Consider the following 15,166-nt stretch of genomic DNA (forward strand, 5'->3'; position numbering starts at 1 on the left):
AATTAAAAAAAATGTATTATGCCGTATATATCCGTATATTTGCTAAAAACACGTTTTTTGAGTGTTGCCGTTTTATATCCGTATAAATACGTATTAATCGCGTATAATATGTTAAAAAAAAAAAAACTAAAGGTAAAGTGAGAAAACACGCAAAACCCCTTCAGTTCGCAAAAAGGGGTAAAAGCTCTGGTCTTCTCTTCACTCTTCGAACCCTAGCCGTCGGCTGCGGTGCTGCTCGATCACGTGCTTCGTCTCCGTCTCCGTTCAACGGCGGCCTGCGAGACTTCATATAAGGTTCAATACCCCCTAGCCCCTGCTCCCTTCCTATTCTCCGTCTCCGTTCAAGGTTAATTACAGCGGTGGAGTGGCGGACAAGCTCTGTTCCTCTTCCATTCTTTGCCCCTTTCTCCTCTGGCTCCTGTAAGTTATACTATCTGCTGTGAATGTAAATAGCATTATTGAATTTAAGCCCTTTGTGGTTTTTTTTTTTGTCTCATGTGACCATGTGTTTCTGACGGTTCTTATTTCTTTACTCCTCAGCCCCCCTCTTTTTTCTCTTGGTTCCAATGTTGTGTTAATCAATATAACATATTTTGTATTTTTCAATTCGAAACCCAGATGTGAATTAATAAAAGAACCCAAGTTCTGATCATCATTTCAAACCCAATAAGTTTTTCGATCTTAAAATAGCTTTCCATTTTGGAAGTATTTGAAGCTTAAGTAATGGGAATAGGTGGTAGTGGCCTGAGTGTTTTGACTAATTTTTAATCAATTATACTAAAATCAAGCACCATTACTTTAGAGATTTGGAAATGGCAATTGCAGATTTGAAGATTTATATGGAGCAAATAACCCTGCTAAGCTATGCTATAGGACAAAGATTCTAAAAGAACCACCCACTTTAACCCAGAATAAAGGTGTACTTGCATTGGTTCGATTTGCTCTCTTTTTTTTTTTTGAAGTACATTGAATGTTAATCTGAAGATTTAAGCTTAGCTCTCTGATTAAGGCTGTAATTAGTGGAAGTAACACAAGTTGAGAACAGAGAATGATAGAAAATTCTGGTTCCCCAATGCTTCAATTATCTTGGAGATATGACGATCGTTTCTTATTTTGGTTAAAGATTCTAAAAGAACCACACACTAAAATCATTGTGTATATGCTATTATTTTGTTTATTAGGTGGTGAATGTCTGTTACATAGTGAATATATGTCCGTATTTTTGCTTATAGAGTGGCCGTATTAAACGCGTATCGTATTATTGTCATATGCGTTTTATTACACCGGATTTTTTAAAAGTATTATTGCCGTCTAGTCCGTTTAATTGCCGTACGTATCCGTTCCCGTTCAATTGCCGTTCCTGAACTTACTAAGGACGCACCCTTGTGAAGTATTAAACATATGGGGAAACGAAATCAATACCCCAAACCCAAAAATCCTGATTTCATTCACCCATCGGGCCGTCGCCCCTTTCTTCTTTTTCTAACCCTAATCCGATTTCATTCTTCCTTTCCGGCAATGATTGCAGCAGCGAGCTCCCTGTGCAGCGGCAAATCTCCATCTAAGGGGATTGAGTCAACTCCCTTGTCTTCTCTGTATATCTCCGTCTCCGTCAGTACCTGTGATTGCAGCGACGATTCTCCGCCAGTTCGTAGTGGATTTCTGCAACCCCAAATTTCCGGTCTCCAGTAGATTGCAGCGCCCCCTTCCTCTTCTCGGTGTCTGACTCTATCTCTGTAAGTCTCTCTCTCTCTCTCTCTCTGGTTGCTTGAGAAACTACTACTTTTTGAGCTCTATATTTTTTTTCGTCTCTGTGTGATTTGTTAGCACTGCTTAATGTAGTCCTAGATAGGAATAATTCCCTCTAGGAACCAGTGTACTAGGATCACCAACAAGGCTGGCCAATTGGGTTAGGGTTTAGTAATTTAGGGCAAAACTAGGGTTAGGGTTGGATGTTGAAGAAAAGGTTTATAGGGTTTTAATGGGCAGGTCTAGGGGGTTATTAAGGTATAAGAATATTAGGGTTTAGATGACTTTGAAAATTCTGCAGATTAGGGCAGAATTGACCTATCGGTTTGTGGGTTTTGGGTTGTAATGGAGTAAGGTGATGGAGGGGTTAGGGTTAGAATGAGAATGAGAGGCTGGGTTTTGGGTCGAGTGTAGGAGGGGCTGAGAGGGAGGTTCGATGGAAGTTTGGGGGTGACAGATGGCTGGACGATGGTTGCTTGAAAATCAAGCTAGGGTTTGATGATGGAGTTGCAGGTTTAATGGAGGGGATGGAAGGCTGATCAGTGATCTGATTGGGGTCGATGGAAAGAGGGGAGGTTTAGGTCAGAGGACAAGGAGTAGAAGGTATGAACAGAAACTTAAACAAACTTACTGGTTTTGAAGAATTCAAAGGCAGCAGCTTGAAAATTGAAGAAACCTCCTGATCTTCTTGATGCAAGGAGTCGCAGGAGTCCACCCACCCTATCCACCTTGAGATCCACAAGGATGTAATACTCATAGAGCAATGGCAACAATAGCAGCAAGCTTGAAAGCAAAATTTGATTAGTTGAACTGTGGGGGAGCCTCCCACGTTTAAGCTTTATTTATAATCAAAACTGAACCAAAATCCTACCCAGATTAGGAGTTGTAATCCCAATCTGAATCCTAATTACAATCATAACAATCAGACTTGTAATCCAAGTCTGATTTCGAAAACAAAGCAATCCTCCTAAAATCGTGGAGGGGAAATAAAAGTTAAATAAAACAGCTGAAATAATTAACGGCCAAAAGACTAATTTGCCCTTAATTAAAGTACTTGAAAAAAACTTAGTATAGAAGGCTCCAACGAAAAGACAAAACAGCAGCCTAGGTCAAGGCTTCTTCTTCCTAGTGCTTGGACCTGCATCACTGCTTCATTCATCTAGGGCCTCTAGGCTTGTGAGTATGTCGCATTAGATCATATACAAGCTGTAGCTAATTCTCAACCTTCTTTTCCATCTGTTAGAAGGGATCAGAAGTTCCCTTACCTTCAACCTGTGTGTCTTTGATGCCTCCAGCAACAGTCGATTTAAACACTCCGAAAAAAGAAAAAAAATACAGTTTGGTGGTTACATCTCTCCACTGCAACTACTTGAGTAGAGCACCGGCCTTATATGAAGCAAAAAATTGTCCTCATGTTGGCTATGTGAAGAGAGGAGAAGAGAGACCAAAAGTTCAATTTTGTTTTAAATTCAATTATTAAAAATTCTGATGGGAGAAATTTTAAGCACTAAATACTATCCCAATAAATCCCTCCCCAACCCAAATACCCAGTTCAAAACAGGATCTTGACATGTAACAACATCCTTGCTGTATTACCAGAGTTCAGGAAAATGATTCGATGGCGTATTTGTATGAAATAACATTAATATTTGGACAGACCCATGGATCCCCCTCCAGCAAGGAATAATACTACCAACCACCATCTCATCACACCCCCATTATCAGTCAGTCAGTGAACTGATAATCAACAGATCCTGGAATACATCTTTCATTTTCTCTATCTTTTCCAACAATATCAGCCAAGCCATTTTTTCAATCCCTCTCTGTCATCACCCATATGATGACAAACTCTTCACCACCATAAATAAATCTGGACTCTTATCCACCAAAAGTGCAGCAGCCTATCTAGCTACAGATCATAATACCAGAGGACAGAGGAATAAATTATGGAGCAGAATTTGGAAACTAAAACTCCATCCTAAATCCAAAATTTTCCTCTGGAAATTCCTCATCGAAGGGCTGTCAACTGGAGATAAACTACACAAAATAAACCCAAATCTAGCACTATGCCCTGTATGTCATGAATCTATCTACTGAAACATTGTGGCATATATTCCTGTCATGCCCAATATCAAAAATAATATGGGCAGTGGGACCATTGGGAATCAGAACAGAGCAACTCCAAGGGAACAACTTGCAGGATGTATTTTCACATCTTGTTTATGGTACAACCTTTAACGAAGTCCGATGGGGAATGATGTCTATGTCTAGCAGCCATCACCATGTACTTCTTATGGCAATACAGGAACAGAGCAGTTTTTCAAAAAAGTCAACTTGACCCACTCTTAGTCCTAAAGCAGATACAGAGATGGGTAACTGAGAGTCTTCTCATACAAGGTGAGAAGGAAGATTCCCATCACCTACAGGAAACAACCTCATCACAATAACAAATTCCACCACCCATCAATTTTTATCTGGAACTGGAGACTGTGGATTCTTGCATCCTAATCACAGATGGCAGCCTTGACTCAACCTCAAAGCAAGGAGGATGGGGATCAGTCATCATCTCTAAACATCAATTAGTTGCATCTTCAATGAACTTTGGATTTGCAGGGAATGCACAAAAAACGGAGCTCAGAGGACTCAAAGAAGGAATAAAAAATGGCACTTCTACTGGAGTGCAGAAAACTAACAGTCTGGACCGACTCTGAGGAATTGAAAAACTGGCTGACCGATGCTGAAGCTCACCCCTGGCCATGGGAACTTTTCCATTTAATTTTTGACATTAAAGCTACCTTTAGTCTATTTGTTTTTGTATCTATACTTAAACACCCAAGACCATTCAGCCTGCACACAACATAGCACAATATGCTAGATCTAAACAACAATCATCTAATTTTATGACTGCGAATGTACCCATTATGTTTTAATTAAATGTTTTTCTTTTTATAAAAAAAAAAAAAAATTATGGTGGGAGATTTTCATCTTGTTGATCAAAGTTATTATCTCTCTTTATTGGACTTCTTGTACCCAAGTATCAAATGTGAGGCAGGTTTTATATATAAGGGACTTTTGGATGTTTCTGCTGGTTTCTACTGCTATCTTACCTGATTTAATCCGGTTTTCTTGGAAAGGATGGGCAGCTATTGACTCTCTATATATCTATCTATGGCTGAAATAGGGGTCATTCCATTGAAATGTGACAGGTTTGTTGATTGAATATGATTATCAAGTTGTGGCTGCTAATGTTTCAGCTTTTCAGGAATCAAATCTGATCAGAAACTTAGTTAGTAAATGGCTGCTAACTGTTTCAGTATTCCTGATACAGGGGTCATTCCTTTGAAATGGGGTGCTAGCTGTTTCGAGGGTTAGGTAGAAAGCTTCTGTGGTAGAGTTCATTCCATTATGGCTTCTTAATCTTATTTTTAAACCTAATACTGCTCAAGTGAAGCTCAAATATCTGTATTTTGAAAGCAAAAGGAACCAACAGAAGCTTTCAATAATCAAATAGCTGACCAGTGGGGACTTTGATATGTAGGACTCTGCCAATGTCCAATAGCAGTTTTGAGCATCTCCTAGACAACTCCATGAGTGTGTGTTTTCTAGGTCTTGCCTAGTCAACACTCTGATATGTAGGATTCTGTCCATGTCCACACAACAATTGCTAGATTTCAATTTATGCTAGGACAGCCGATAAAAACCAAGTTTGATTCTGCAACTATCAGTATAGCACATCTTGTTGCTGCTGATAACTTGTTCAGAGGTACATTTAGAGGCTGGCATGAAGTAGTTTTAGGCATTACTGGTACTATCAAATGTGAACAATTGATGTCTTTTCTTCCTTATGACATGAATTATATTTTGTGGATTTCATAGGTTGTTTGACGGATGATACATATGTTTTCTTGTTATGGATAAGATGTTGTGGGATTTAATCTTATGGAATGCAATTAGAAATTAAGTATTCAGCCATTATATTGTGTTTATTTCAGTTGTGAGCATTCATTTGATAAAATTGTTGTCTACATTCTATTATTTTTTTATTAGGGATGATGTAAATGTCTGTTGCATGGTGAATATATGCCCTTTTTTTGTTCTCGGATTTTTACTGAGGTACCATATTAAACTCGTATTAAACACTTATCGTATTAATGTCGTACGCATTTTATTGCTCTAGAATTTTAAAAATTATTACTGCTGTCTGGTCCGTTTTATACACATACGTATCCGTACCCATTTTTTGCCGTACTTGAACTTACCAACTATGCTCTGGACTCCACTTTTTAATTTTCTTATCTGCTTCAAAAAGATAAGTATAGATACAAGATTTTAATTGGGATAAGTAAGCAGTGTGTGAATTCAATTCTCTTTTCTTTCTTTGTAGTAAGAAAGCATGAAACTCTCATTCTCTCTCCCATCCAAAGCATCTTCCAAGCCAAGTCAACACAAGCCCGCTGAGAGTTTCAAAGAAGATAACTCCAAAGAAGATGGAGAAATCAAGCATGAATATGTGACAGAGTTTGACCCCTCCAAAAGCCTGAAGCGTTCAGAAAAGCTTGTAATTCCGCCTATGCCTAACGAATGGAGACCCCAGAAGAAAATGAGGAACCTTGATCTCCCTGTTCGCTCTTCTGCCGATGACCTTGGTGTCGGGTTTGAGGTTGAAGCTCCCTCAACTGCTGGAATACCTGATTCAAACATGTCCTATGGTTTGAATCTCAGACAAGATAAGGAAGTCAATATTTGCCAGGATGACAAAGATAAGATAAAAGTGGATCCTCCTGCCCGATCTGGACCCAGTGAGGATTTGACATTGCTGAGATTCAAAGAGGATATGAAGAATCTGCCTGACGATCGAGGATTTGATGAGTTTGTTGATGTTCCTGTTGAGGGTTTTGGGGCAGCATTGCTTGCTGGGTATGGATGGCATGAAGGGAGGGGCATTGGAAGAAATGCCAAGGAGGACACGAAGGTTGTCGAGTATACGAAGAGAGCCGGGATGACGGGGTTAGGCTTTGTAACAGATATGCCAGATGCAAAGAACCTTCGACCTGATTCCAATGCACAGAATGTTCCACAGAAAGGGCCTAATAAACAGATTGAGCGCTTGCAAGCTAAGGTTGATGACATGCCTGCCCCACGGGAGCCTAGGGCTCAGGAGTTGAAAGGGGAGCGGAGTCGGGACCAGAAAAGGGATCATAGGCATGAGAGAGGAGAAAATTCCAGAGGCAAGGACCATAGAAGAAAAGATGATGAAAGGGGAAGAGAAGAGGGAAGAAGAGGTGAAGAACTGAGACACAGCGATGCATATCATTCCAATGGCCGTAGCGAAGAAGAGAGGAGAATAAAGATTTCTTGGCTTACAAGTCATATTCGAGTTAGAATTGTTAGTAAAGATTTCAGAGGAGGGAAGCTGTACTTGAAGAAGGGTGAGATTATGGATGTTGTAGGTCCAACTACTTGCGACATAACCATGGATGAGAACAGGGAGCTAATCCAAGGTGTAGATGAAAAAATTCTTGAGACAGCACTTCCAAGGCGTGGTGGCCCTGTTCTTGTTCTCTATGGGAAGCACAAGGGTGTGTTTGGAAGTCTTGTGGAAAAGAACATTGAGAAAGAAACTGGTGTTATCCAAGATGCAGATACACATGCATTGCTTAATGTGCGTCTGGAACAAATTGCGGAATTTGTGGGTGATCCAAGTTATCTGGGATATTGATTCTCTTAGGCTATTGCTTTGATGGAATTGAAGTTGAACAACTTACTCTGTTCATGTAGTCCTTTTCAGGTAATTGGTAATTGAAAATTCATGTTTCCTTCCCCACCCCCCCAAAAAAAAAAATTATTGTGAAATCTTTTGTTCAGTTAAATGTTACCGGTGACTTGATTTATGCAATGGACTTTGAAATGCTAAGGGAAACCAAACTCATTTAGAGCAAGTTGGAACTACATCCAGATCTCCTAAATGAAAATAAGCAGCTTAGGGGGGTTGGATTTGTTGGTGATGTTCTACATTGGGCACTTGTAAACCTTAAACAAAAAACAAGCATCTGCAACATGATGGGCACTTTTAGTTGCAACTGGTATAACCCACTGTTTATCCACTCCTCCAGATTCTGTACTAACACAAACACACGTATAAAATAGTAACTTCCAAGTAGCTTGAAACTGTGGGTCAATGGAAATCTTTGTGGCATCATCATACCTTAGATTAACTGATCTTTTCATTATTTGATGCTCTATAAACATTTCAGTAACCTGTCTGTGGGTGTGGTTCTTCTCCAGTCACTTGAAAGTACTGGTGAAACAAAACAGGGTTTGGGGGGGGAGCGGTAGGGGTCCAGCAGGTCCCATACCCCACACTACCCCTTGTGTCACCTGTGCTTTGAGTGCCTGGAGATGATTTGAGGCCTCAGTCGAATACAAATGAAACTCAAGCTCTCAGCACATTTGCTCGGAGTTTGTGAAGAAATTGTTGAGCCTTTGGACTGTGTTCATTGTCAATTCCTGGGATATGTTTCAAACTTTTGCAAAAGTGGATGGTGAACCTTTCTATCATTTTCTATGTGAAATGACAGGATTTACCCTTTGGTTACAATATTTTCTCAAAATTTATATTGCCTAGAATGGGAGCAACTCACATCCTTTCAACTGGTAGGAAACAAAAGAGCAGTTGAGAATGTAATATGATGAGATGGGCAGGTGCTGTTGTAAGCTTATTTGATTCTTTCGAGGCCTGAAACTCTTGTCAACCAAAATCCTTCATCTTGATCAAGTTGTTCAGTCAGAACATGGTGGATATAGATGCATTCTAAAATCAACCTGAAGCTAAACCTACTACAGTGTTGTACTTTGAAATAATGCTTCCATAATTTATCTCGGATAAAATTTGGGTAATGGAAGGGTAAGCCCTGTTTGTTTAGAGGGGAAGGTGGGGTGGAATTATTGAGAAGATGGTACCTGCATGTTGGTGGGGTTTTGTTGAGGTCCCTATAATTTGGTGGGACTTTGGATACGGGCAACATTAACAAACAAAGCATTTAATGATGTTCCCTGTGTTTTTGTAAGTTCACCAACTTAGGGTAACCAATCATGGTTGGGGTGGGATTTTGAAGTGCTACATCAGCATTTTCCTACTCCAATTCTCCCAATTTACCAAAGTTCCCTCTAAAAAAATGGCGCCTAAAGCCGGCAAGGGTTCATACAATGATGTAACTGACCTAGGCAGAAACCAGCCTAAATCTCTCCAATTCTCGCACCCCACCTAAGTTCCCTCTAAACAAATGGGGCCTAAAGCCAAGGGTTCCCTCTAAACAAATGGGGCCTAAAGCCAAGGGTTCATACAATGATATAATAGACTGAGGTAGAAACCAGTCTGAATCTCTGTTAAATGAGCTGACAAATCTTATTTAAAAAAAAAAAAGATCTTCCCTTTATTTATTTATGGGCGACTGTTCTATGTCTGGGAGCGCAGGTTGTGCTAGGCACATGGAGTGGTCATTTTGCCCACCCTATGTTTAAATTTAACAATATTGTTTGATCAATAAAATAAGGTTAGAGCAGGCAGATCTAGGGGTTCACAAACCAGATTTTTGTACAACCAGTTCATTGCAAAGACCCTAATCAAGACAGGTGCATGTTCTTGAATAACCTGATGCTATGACTAAAATTGAGCAAAACCAAGACAACTGTAAGAACCATGTAGATATTGTAATAATGGGAAAAAGATTGTTACACTGCCTTTGTACGGATTCCTTTATACTTCTCACATAATAAATGGTGGGACCTACATTGACAGTTCTCTCTTCCTTATTCTGTTCATGGGGTCCATATGATTGATATTCTTTTTTCAACCCCTCATTGGTTGTAGTGTGCAAATTTTTTCTTACATTGCTCTTGTTGGAAATCCTCTTCCGTTAATAATATAGAGAAATGATTTATGTGGGAAAATGTACCCCCTACCCTAACACATGAGGGGTGAAATGATCACCCTGTCCCCCCCCCCTATGCAAGACGGTAATGACCACCCTGTTGATGCTATCGCGTGCTCTCTCAACTCTCTCAACGAAACCTACTTAACAAGAATTGCAAGACTAGAAATTAATCATGATTCATGACCTGTATAATATCTACTGATGTTGCATGTCAGGAGAGGTCAAAATTTTAATGGATCATGGTTACAAAATTTTTGTAGTCTGACAGTTGAATCGATGAATTAAGATTGGAATCGACCATGACTGATTCAGTTGATTCCAGCCGATTTTGTTCTTATTATGGCCAATTCAGATTGGAATTGACCTTCTATTGAACTAATTAATTAAATTGACAATGCATTGAGAAGTCAGATTGAAGACAATCAAATAGATGAACTGAAGGGAAATGCACTCTCTAAAATCCAACACATTGGACTCTTGGTTTTTTTTGGAAGGTTTGAGTAGTTCAACCCGTATAAGGATACACAATGTGTAAAAGAATCATTCCCTGGTTACAAAGATTAGAATTTACAATTGCTTTACAATTGGCCAAGGCCAAAGTTTTTTTAAGATTCCAGGTGGTCATAGATCTGCTGTATTCGAGTGCCAATTTCACCTCTCCTCTTACGACATCCCTTTCCATTGCTTCACATAAATATTGAAGTGTTGGGACATTTTCATGGATTCTCCCCATACCAACTCTCTCCTTCTCACCCTTCTCGCTACTTTTCCTTCAATGCAAGTCACATATATATATAACTCCTTCAGTACTGGCAATTAATCAGTACTGGCAATTGATCCAAACAAAACCCATCTCACCATCAAGCGATCTCATCCACGAGAACCCGGCAATCAATCGGCGGCCGCAAAGTGCATTTGTAACATACCTGCCACCTCTTGATGTTCTTTGCTGAGAGTAGTTTCTTGTTTCTTTATCTTCTATTTACTTTCACCTCAATAGATTACCGATGATCATCTGACTTCATTGTTTTAGTTTCAACCTATTTCTTTGTTGCCCTGGATTGTTTTCCTACTTTTCCAGTTTTGGTTTTGCTCTATTTGTTTCCTGCTCAAGTTTTGAATCTGTTTTGTTCAGATAAAATTACCCTATTTTTTGGTCCATTGATTTATCCGTTTCTAGCCGGCTTTTTCTAAAAAAAAAGACTTTTATAAAACCAGAACTATGGCCTTACATTGTTTGTTCTACTCTTGTTATGAAAACCATGCAGCCAACCATGCATAACGAGGTGAAATGGTAAAATTTGAGTTTTTTTGAAATACATTTTAATTATAAAAATATTCAATGGTTTCGATTACAACCTAGTCCGAATATCTGTCATCTCATCGTGTGGCAATTTAGTGGACCCCAAATTTAGTGGATAGGTAGATCCTATGATTCTTTTCTCATATGTCCTATTTTATGCTCGAATAAATTATACCCTATTGCACAGTAGAGCTTAAAAAATTAAGGACTACCAAGAAGGTGCACTCTAGTTTAGTTTTGTAGTGGAGCGAGTAGAAAAAAGTGTGCATGGAGCCAATTCATGTATGCATGCTACTACGCATGAGGGTATATGATTTAATGAGTACCCGCTTTGCGTACGGTATCTATCTCTCTCCTTCCTCCTAAGAAATAATATATTTGCCCCTATTGTGAAAGGAAAGAGATAGACACAGAGAGACGTTAACGTACGCTATGCAGCCCAACCGAGAATTCAATCCCATGATTTAATTAGGCTTTGAAGTTTAACATTGGCTTCAAAACATGTCTCTCTTTCCAATGGTTGGAATTGTCGCATCATCTTTCCACATGACACAATAAGATGAGCCACTTAAGAAGCCCTTCCTCTATGTGTTTGTAAAGGTTGTCTAGAGCTTAATTAAACATGGGGCAAGGACTCAAGTTAGGGGTATAAATGAATAGCCGAAATCCGTTTCCGTTTAGCACTATCCGAATCCGTCTGAAAGCTAAATGGATGCGGATACGGATAGGCTATAACTATCCGAAAAGCTATATTTACATGTAAACAAATAAAATGTCCGATCCGTATCCATGTCCGTATCCGTTCAAAAGCTAATCGAATGCGGATGCGGATATAACAATTTTCGAGCCGAATCCAATTCGTTTACATCCCTACTCAAGTCCATGTTGAGCTGCCTTCCAGCATAGTTTAAGACATTTTGTCATGCAGAAAACATCTTTGGTAAAATCAATCATTGGATTAATTTTGATTTTTCTTTTGCAGTGTCTCTCCTGCTAATCAAAATTTGTAAGGAAAACCACAATGTCTACACTTAATCCTTTGGTGGAATCATTAAGGAAGGAACTAAGACAGGTACCTACATTGCCATCCAATTGTACTATCTACCGAGTTCCTGAGATCCTTCGCAAAGTAAAGCCAGAAGCTTACACACCTCGCTTGGTCTCCATCGGCCCTTTCCATTCTCAAAAAGAACACTTAAAGCCCATGGAAGTACACAAACTTCAGTACCTCAATGATTTTCTTGGCCGAAATGACAGAATTGGAAGAAAGGGTTCGCAAATCATATTCAGAATTCATAAACCTCAAAAAAGATGAGTTCATCAGAATGCTAGTAATCGATGGTTGCTTCATTCTTGAGCTTTTTCTCAGGAGAGATAAATGGGAACAATACCGTGAAGATCCCATATTGAGTAAGACATGGATGTCTCGTACCATAATGAGAGATCTCATCTTACTTGAAAACCAACTTCCTTTCTTTGTGCTTCAGAAATTAAAAATCCTTCTCAATCGAGGTAACAGTGAAATTCGTGCTACCAACCTCACTGATCTTGCTGAGCTTTTCTTTCGTGGAATCATGTTACATAGACCTGAAAGCTTAGGAACCCTTTATTTAGAAGGACTTTTTAAGCGTCAGAGTCTATTAGATTTGGAAGAATTGGTAAAAAATGAAGAATCTGAAGAAGAATCTCAAGGAAAAAAGCATTTGCTTGATCTTGTAAGACATCTCCACTTGCCAACATCACCAACTACATCAGAAAATCATGGGAAATTCAAACGTATTCACAGTGCAACAGAGCTCAATGAAGCCCATGTCAAGTTTGAATTGGGCTCACAAACATGTTTGTTTGACATAATTTTCACCTCGGAAACTTTGGAAATGAAAATTCCACCTATAAGAATTGGGGACTGGACAGAGTCTTTACTCAGAAATCTCATTGCCTTTGAACAGAGTCACAGTGATTGTACCAAATTTGTTACAGCTTATGCAGCTTTCATGGATGGTCTCATTGTTTCTCCCAAGGATGTTGAGTTGCTTGAGAAGAATGGAATTATTGATAACTTCATTGGTCGTCCTGAAAAGGTAGCTGAATTGTTTAACAAGCTTCTTGAAGAGGTTACTATACCTTTGAATGATTTTTACTTTTCTGGGATTAGTGAAGAAGTGGAGAAATATTATGAGATGAATGCTGCAAGTTCGACGACGCGTTTTCGTTTCAACACTTCATGGGGATTTATTCATTCTTTGTTAAAACAGATTTTCTCCTTTACTCGTAAGAACAACTCACCAGCTTCTGAGGAATGAGTAGAGTGATGTACAAGTCCTGTCCTGTCCTGTCCTGCATAAATTGGAATAGAAATGTTGTTGTAATAAATATTTCCTTTTCTAATTAATTATGATAATGTGAATGATATTGTCTTCTCAAGTTAATTGACAATATGTGTTAGATATGTCTTCTGATCTAGTAATGTGATTGGGGTTTCTTCCCAAGGTTTGAATCTGGGGCCAAAAGGCAGAGATCAAATGACAATTAATCCTCTGTTTATAACTAACTATAAGCAATGGTCATTTAGGATTCACATGACAAACCTAGATTTTTAATTCATAAAAATTGAGTTTTTCATTTTTGTCTAGACATGTTGCTTGTTTCAGTTTTTGGTTTGAGGTTTCTGTTGATAGCCATGCTGACGAATATGGGACCTCAAATCAATCTGGTTGTTTTGTTCTCTACTGATAGCAATGCCATATGTGGAGTTTCAATTCAATTTTGTATTTTGTTATCCCGTTTGGGTATATGCCGCTTGGACGTTAATCTTGTACATCCTTTTCATATTTTAATTTAATCTTTTGCTGACCTTTAAGCAATACTGTTTTACACATCACCGATAGAGCCTTCCTGGCTAGGGAATCGGGCGGCTATCATATTAAGCTCCCTAGAAATTTTAATGAATCTACACTCGGTAAAATAAGAGGATAGATAGGTGTAGAATATCATCCACAACAGGCTGCACCATACCCGGGATATTACTAGAAACACCCTCCGGTTATGAAATCACACAGCTCCTTACAATCAGTTTCCATCAGCAAAAATTTCACACTGTCCATCCGACAGTACCAAAAAAAAAAACATACAAATCTTTGCATAATCTCTTTGACTGTGTGTGTGTGTCAAAGACTCCAAAGGTAAATAACCTTTCCCTGGGTACCAAGATTAGAATATAATTTACAATTGTCCCAAGTTTTTTAAGATTCCAGGCAGTCTTGCATCTAAGACATCCATTTAAATTGCTTTACATTAACCATTGGCGTGTTGACAAGTTCTTATGGATTCTCCTACACCAATAACCATCCTTCTCACCCTTCTCGGAGCTTTTACTTCAATGCAGTCCAAACCAAACACTTCTCACCAAGCGAGCTCATCTCTGAGAACCAGCAATTTGCAGCCAAAAAGTGTACTGTAAGTATCCCTACTCTTGATGTTCTTTGTTTGAAGGAGCTTCTTTTTTTGTCTTCTCTTCTCTTTAACTTTCCTCAACAGATTACTGATCTGATTTCCTAGTTAGTTTTTGGTATCAGGGTATTAAGTTTTGTTGTGTAATGATTTGAATTTTGTTTCAACCTATTTCATGCTTCCCCTGGTTTCTTTTCTTACTCTGCCAGTTTTGGTATGCTCTATTTATTATATAACATTGGTTCGGATTTATGCCATTCATTCTCATTGTTTATTTCTTCAGGGTGGGCCTTGGTGCAACGGTAAGGTTGCTCCATTGTGACCAAGAGGTCATGAGTTCGAGTCTGGAAACATCCTCTCTGCGAAAGCAGCAGGGGTAAGGCTGCGTACTCTTTATCTATGGAATGAAACTTTGTTCCATGATTTTGAATTTCTCACAAGGCCCCAATTATCACCTGTAGGAAATTATGGAACAGAAAACAAGAGCCTTCATGGATTAAGATATAATATGGACTAGGGTTTTATTTGATCTTCATGCATCTCCAACATGAATTATATAGATGAGATGTTGGAGAGGAACCATGGTTTGAGTTCCAAGGGAGTCCAGCTTCACTGGTGGAAGTTCCAACATTGTTTGGTTGTGCTAATTAGTCTTTTTCTCTTCTTCTAATTTGAATATTGTGTGGATGATTTTTTTGTTGGAAACAAAGGTAAAGAAACAAGACAATTA

At 38.9% G+C, this 15,166-nt stretch overlaps 2 protein-coding genes across 2 annotated transcripts; both read left to right on the top strand.

The window, feature by feature from the left end:
* The first annotated feature begins 6,135 nt into the window (after nt 1–6,135).
* Nucleotides 6,136–7,682, top strand: LOC122656776 (protein MOS2-like). Its single transcript, XM_043851425.1, has one exon. The coding sequence runs from the start codon at nt 6,143–6,145 to the stop codon at nt 7,466–7,468; it is 1,326 nt and encodes a 441-aa protein (XP_043707360.1). The 5' UTR covers nt 6,136–6,142; the 3' UTR covers nt 7,469–7,682.
* A 4,554-nt stretch (nt 7,683–12,236) lies between these two features.
* LOC122654999 (UPF0481 protein At3g47200-like) lies at nt 12,237–13,289 on the top strand. The gene has a single exon (XM_043849253.1). It carries the CDS (start codon nt 12,237–12,239, stop codon nt 13,287–13,289), a length of 1,053 nt encoding a protein of 350 aa, XP_043705188.1.
* The last annotated feature ends 1,877 nt before the right edge of the window (nt 13,290–15,166 follow it).

This window comes from Telopea speciosissima, chromosome 3 (genome assembly GCF_018873765.1).
Source record: "Telopea speciosissima isolate NSW1024214 ecotype Mountain lineage chromosome 3, Tspe_v1, whole genome shotgun sequence".
NCBI classification, from domain to species: domain Eukaryota; kingdom Viridiplantae; phylum Streptophyta; class Magnoliopsida; order Proteales; family Proteaceae; genus Telopea; species Telopea speciosissima.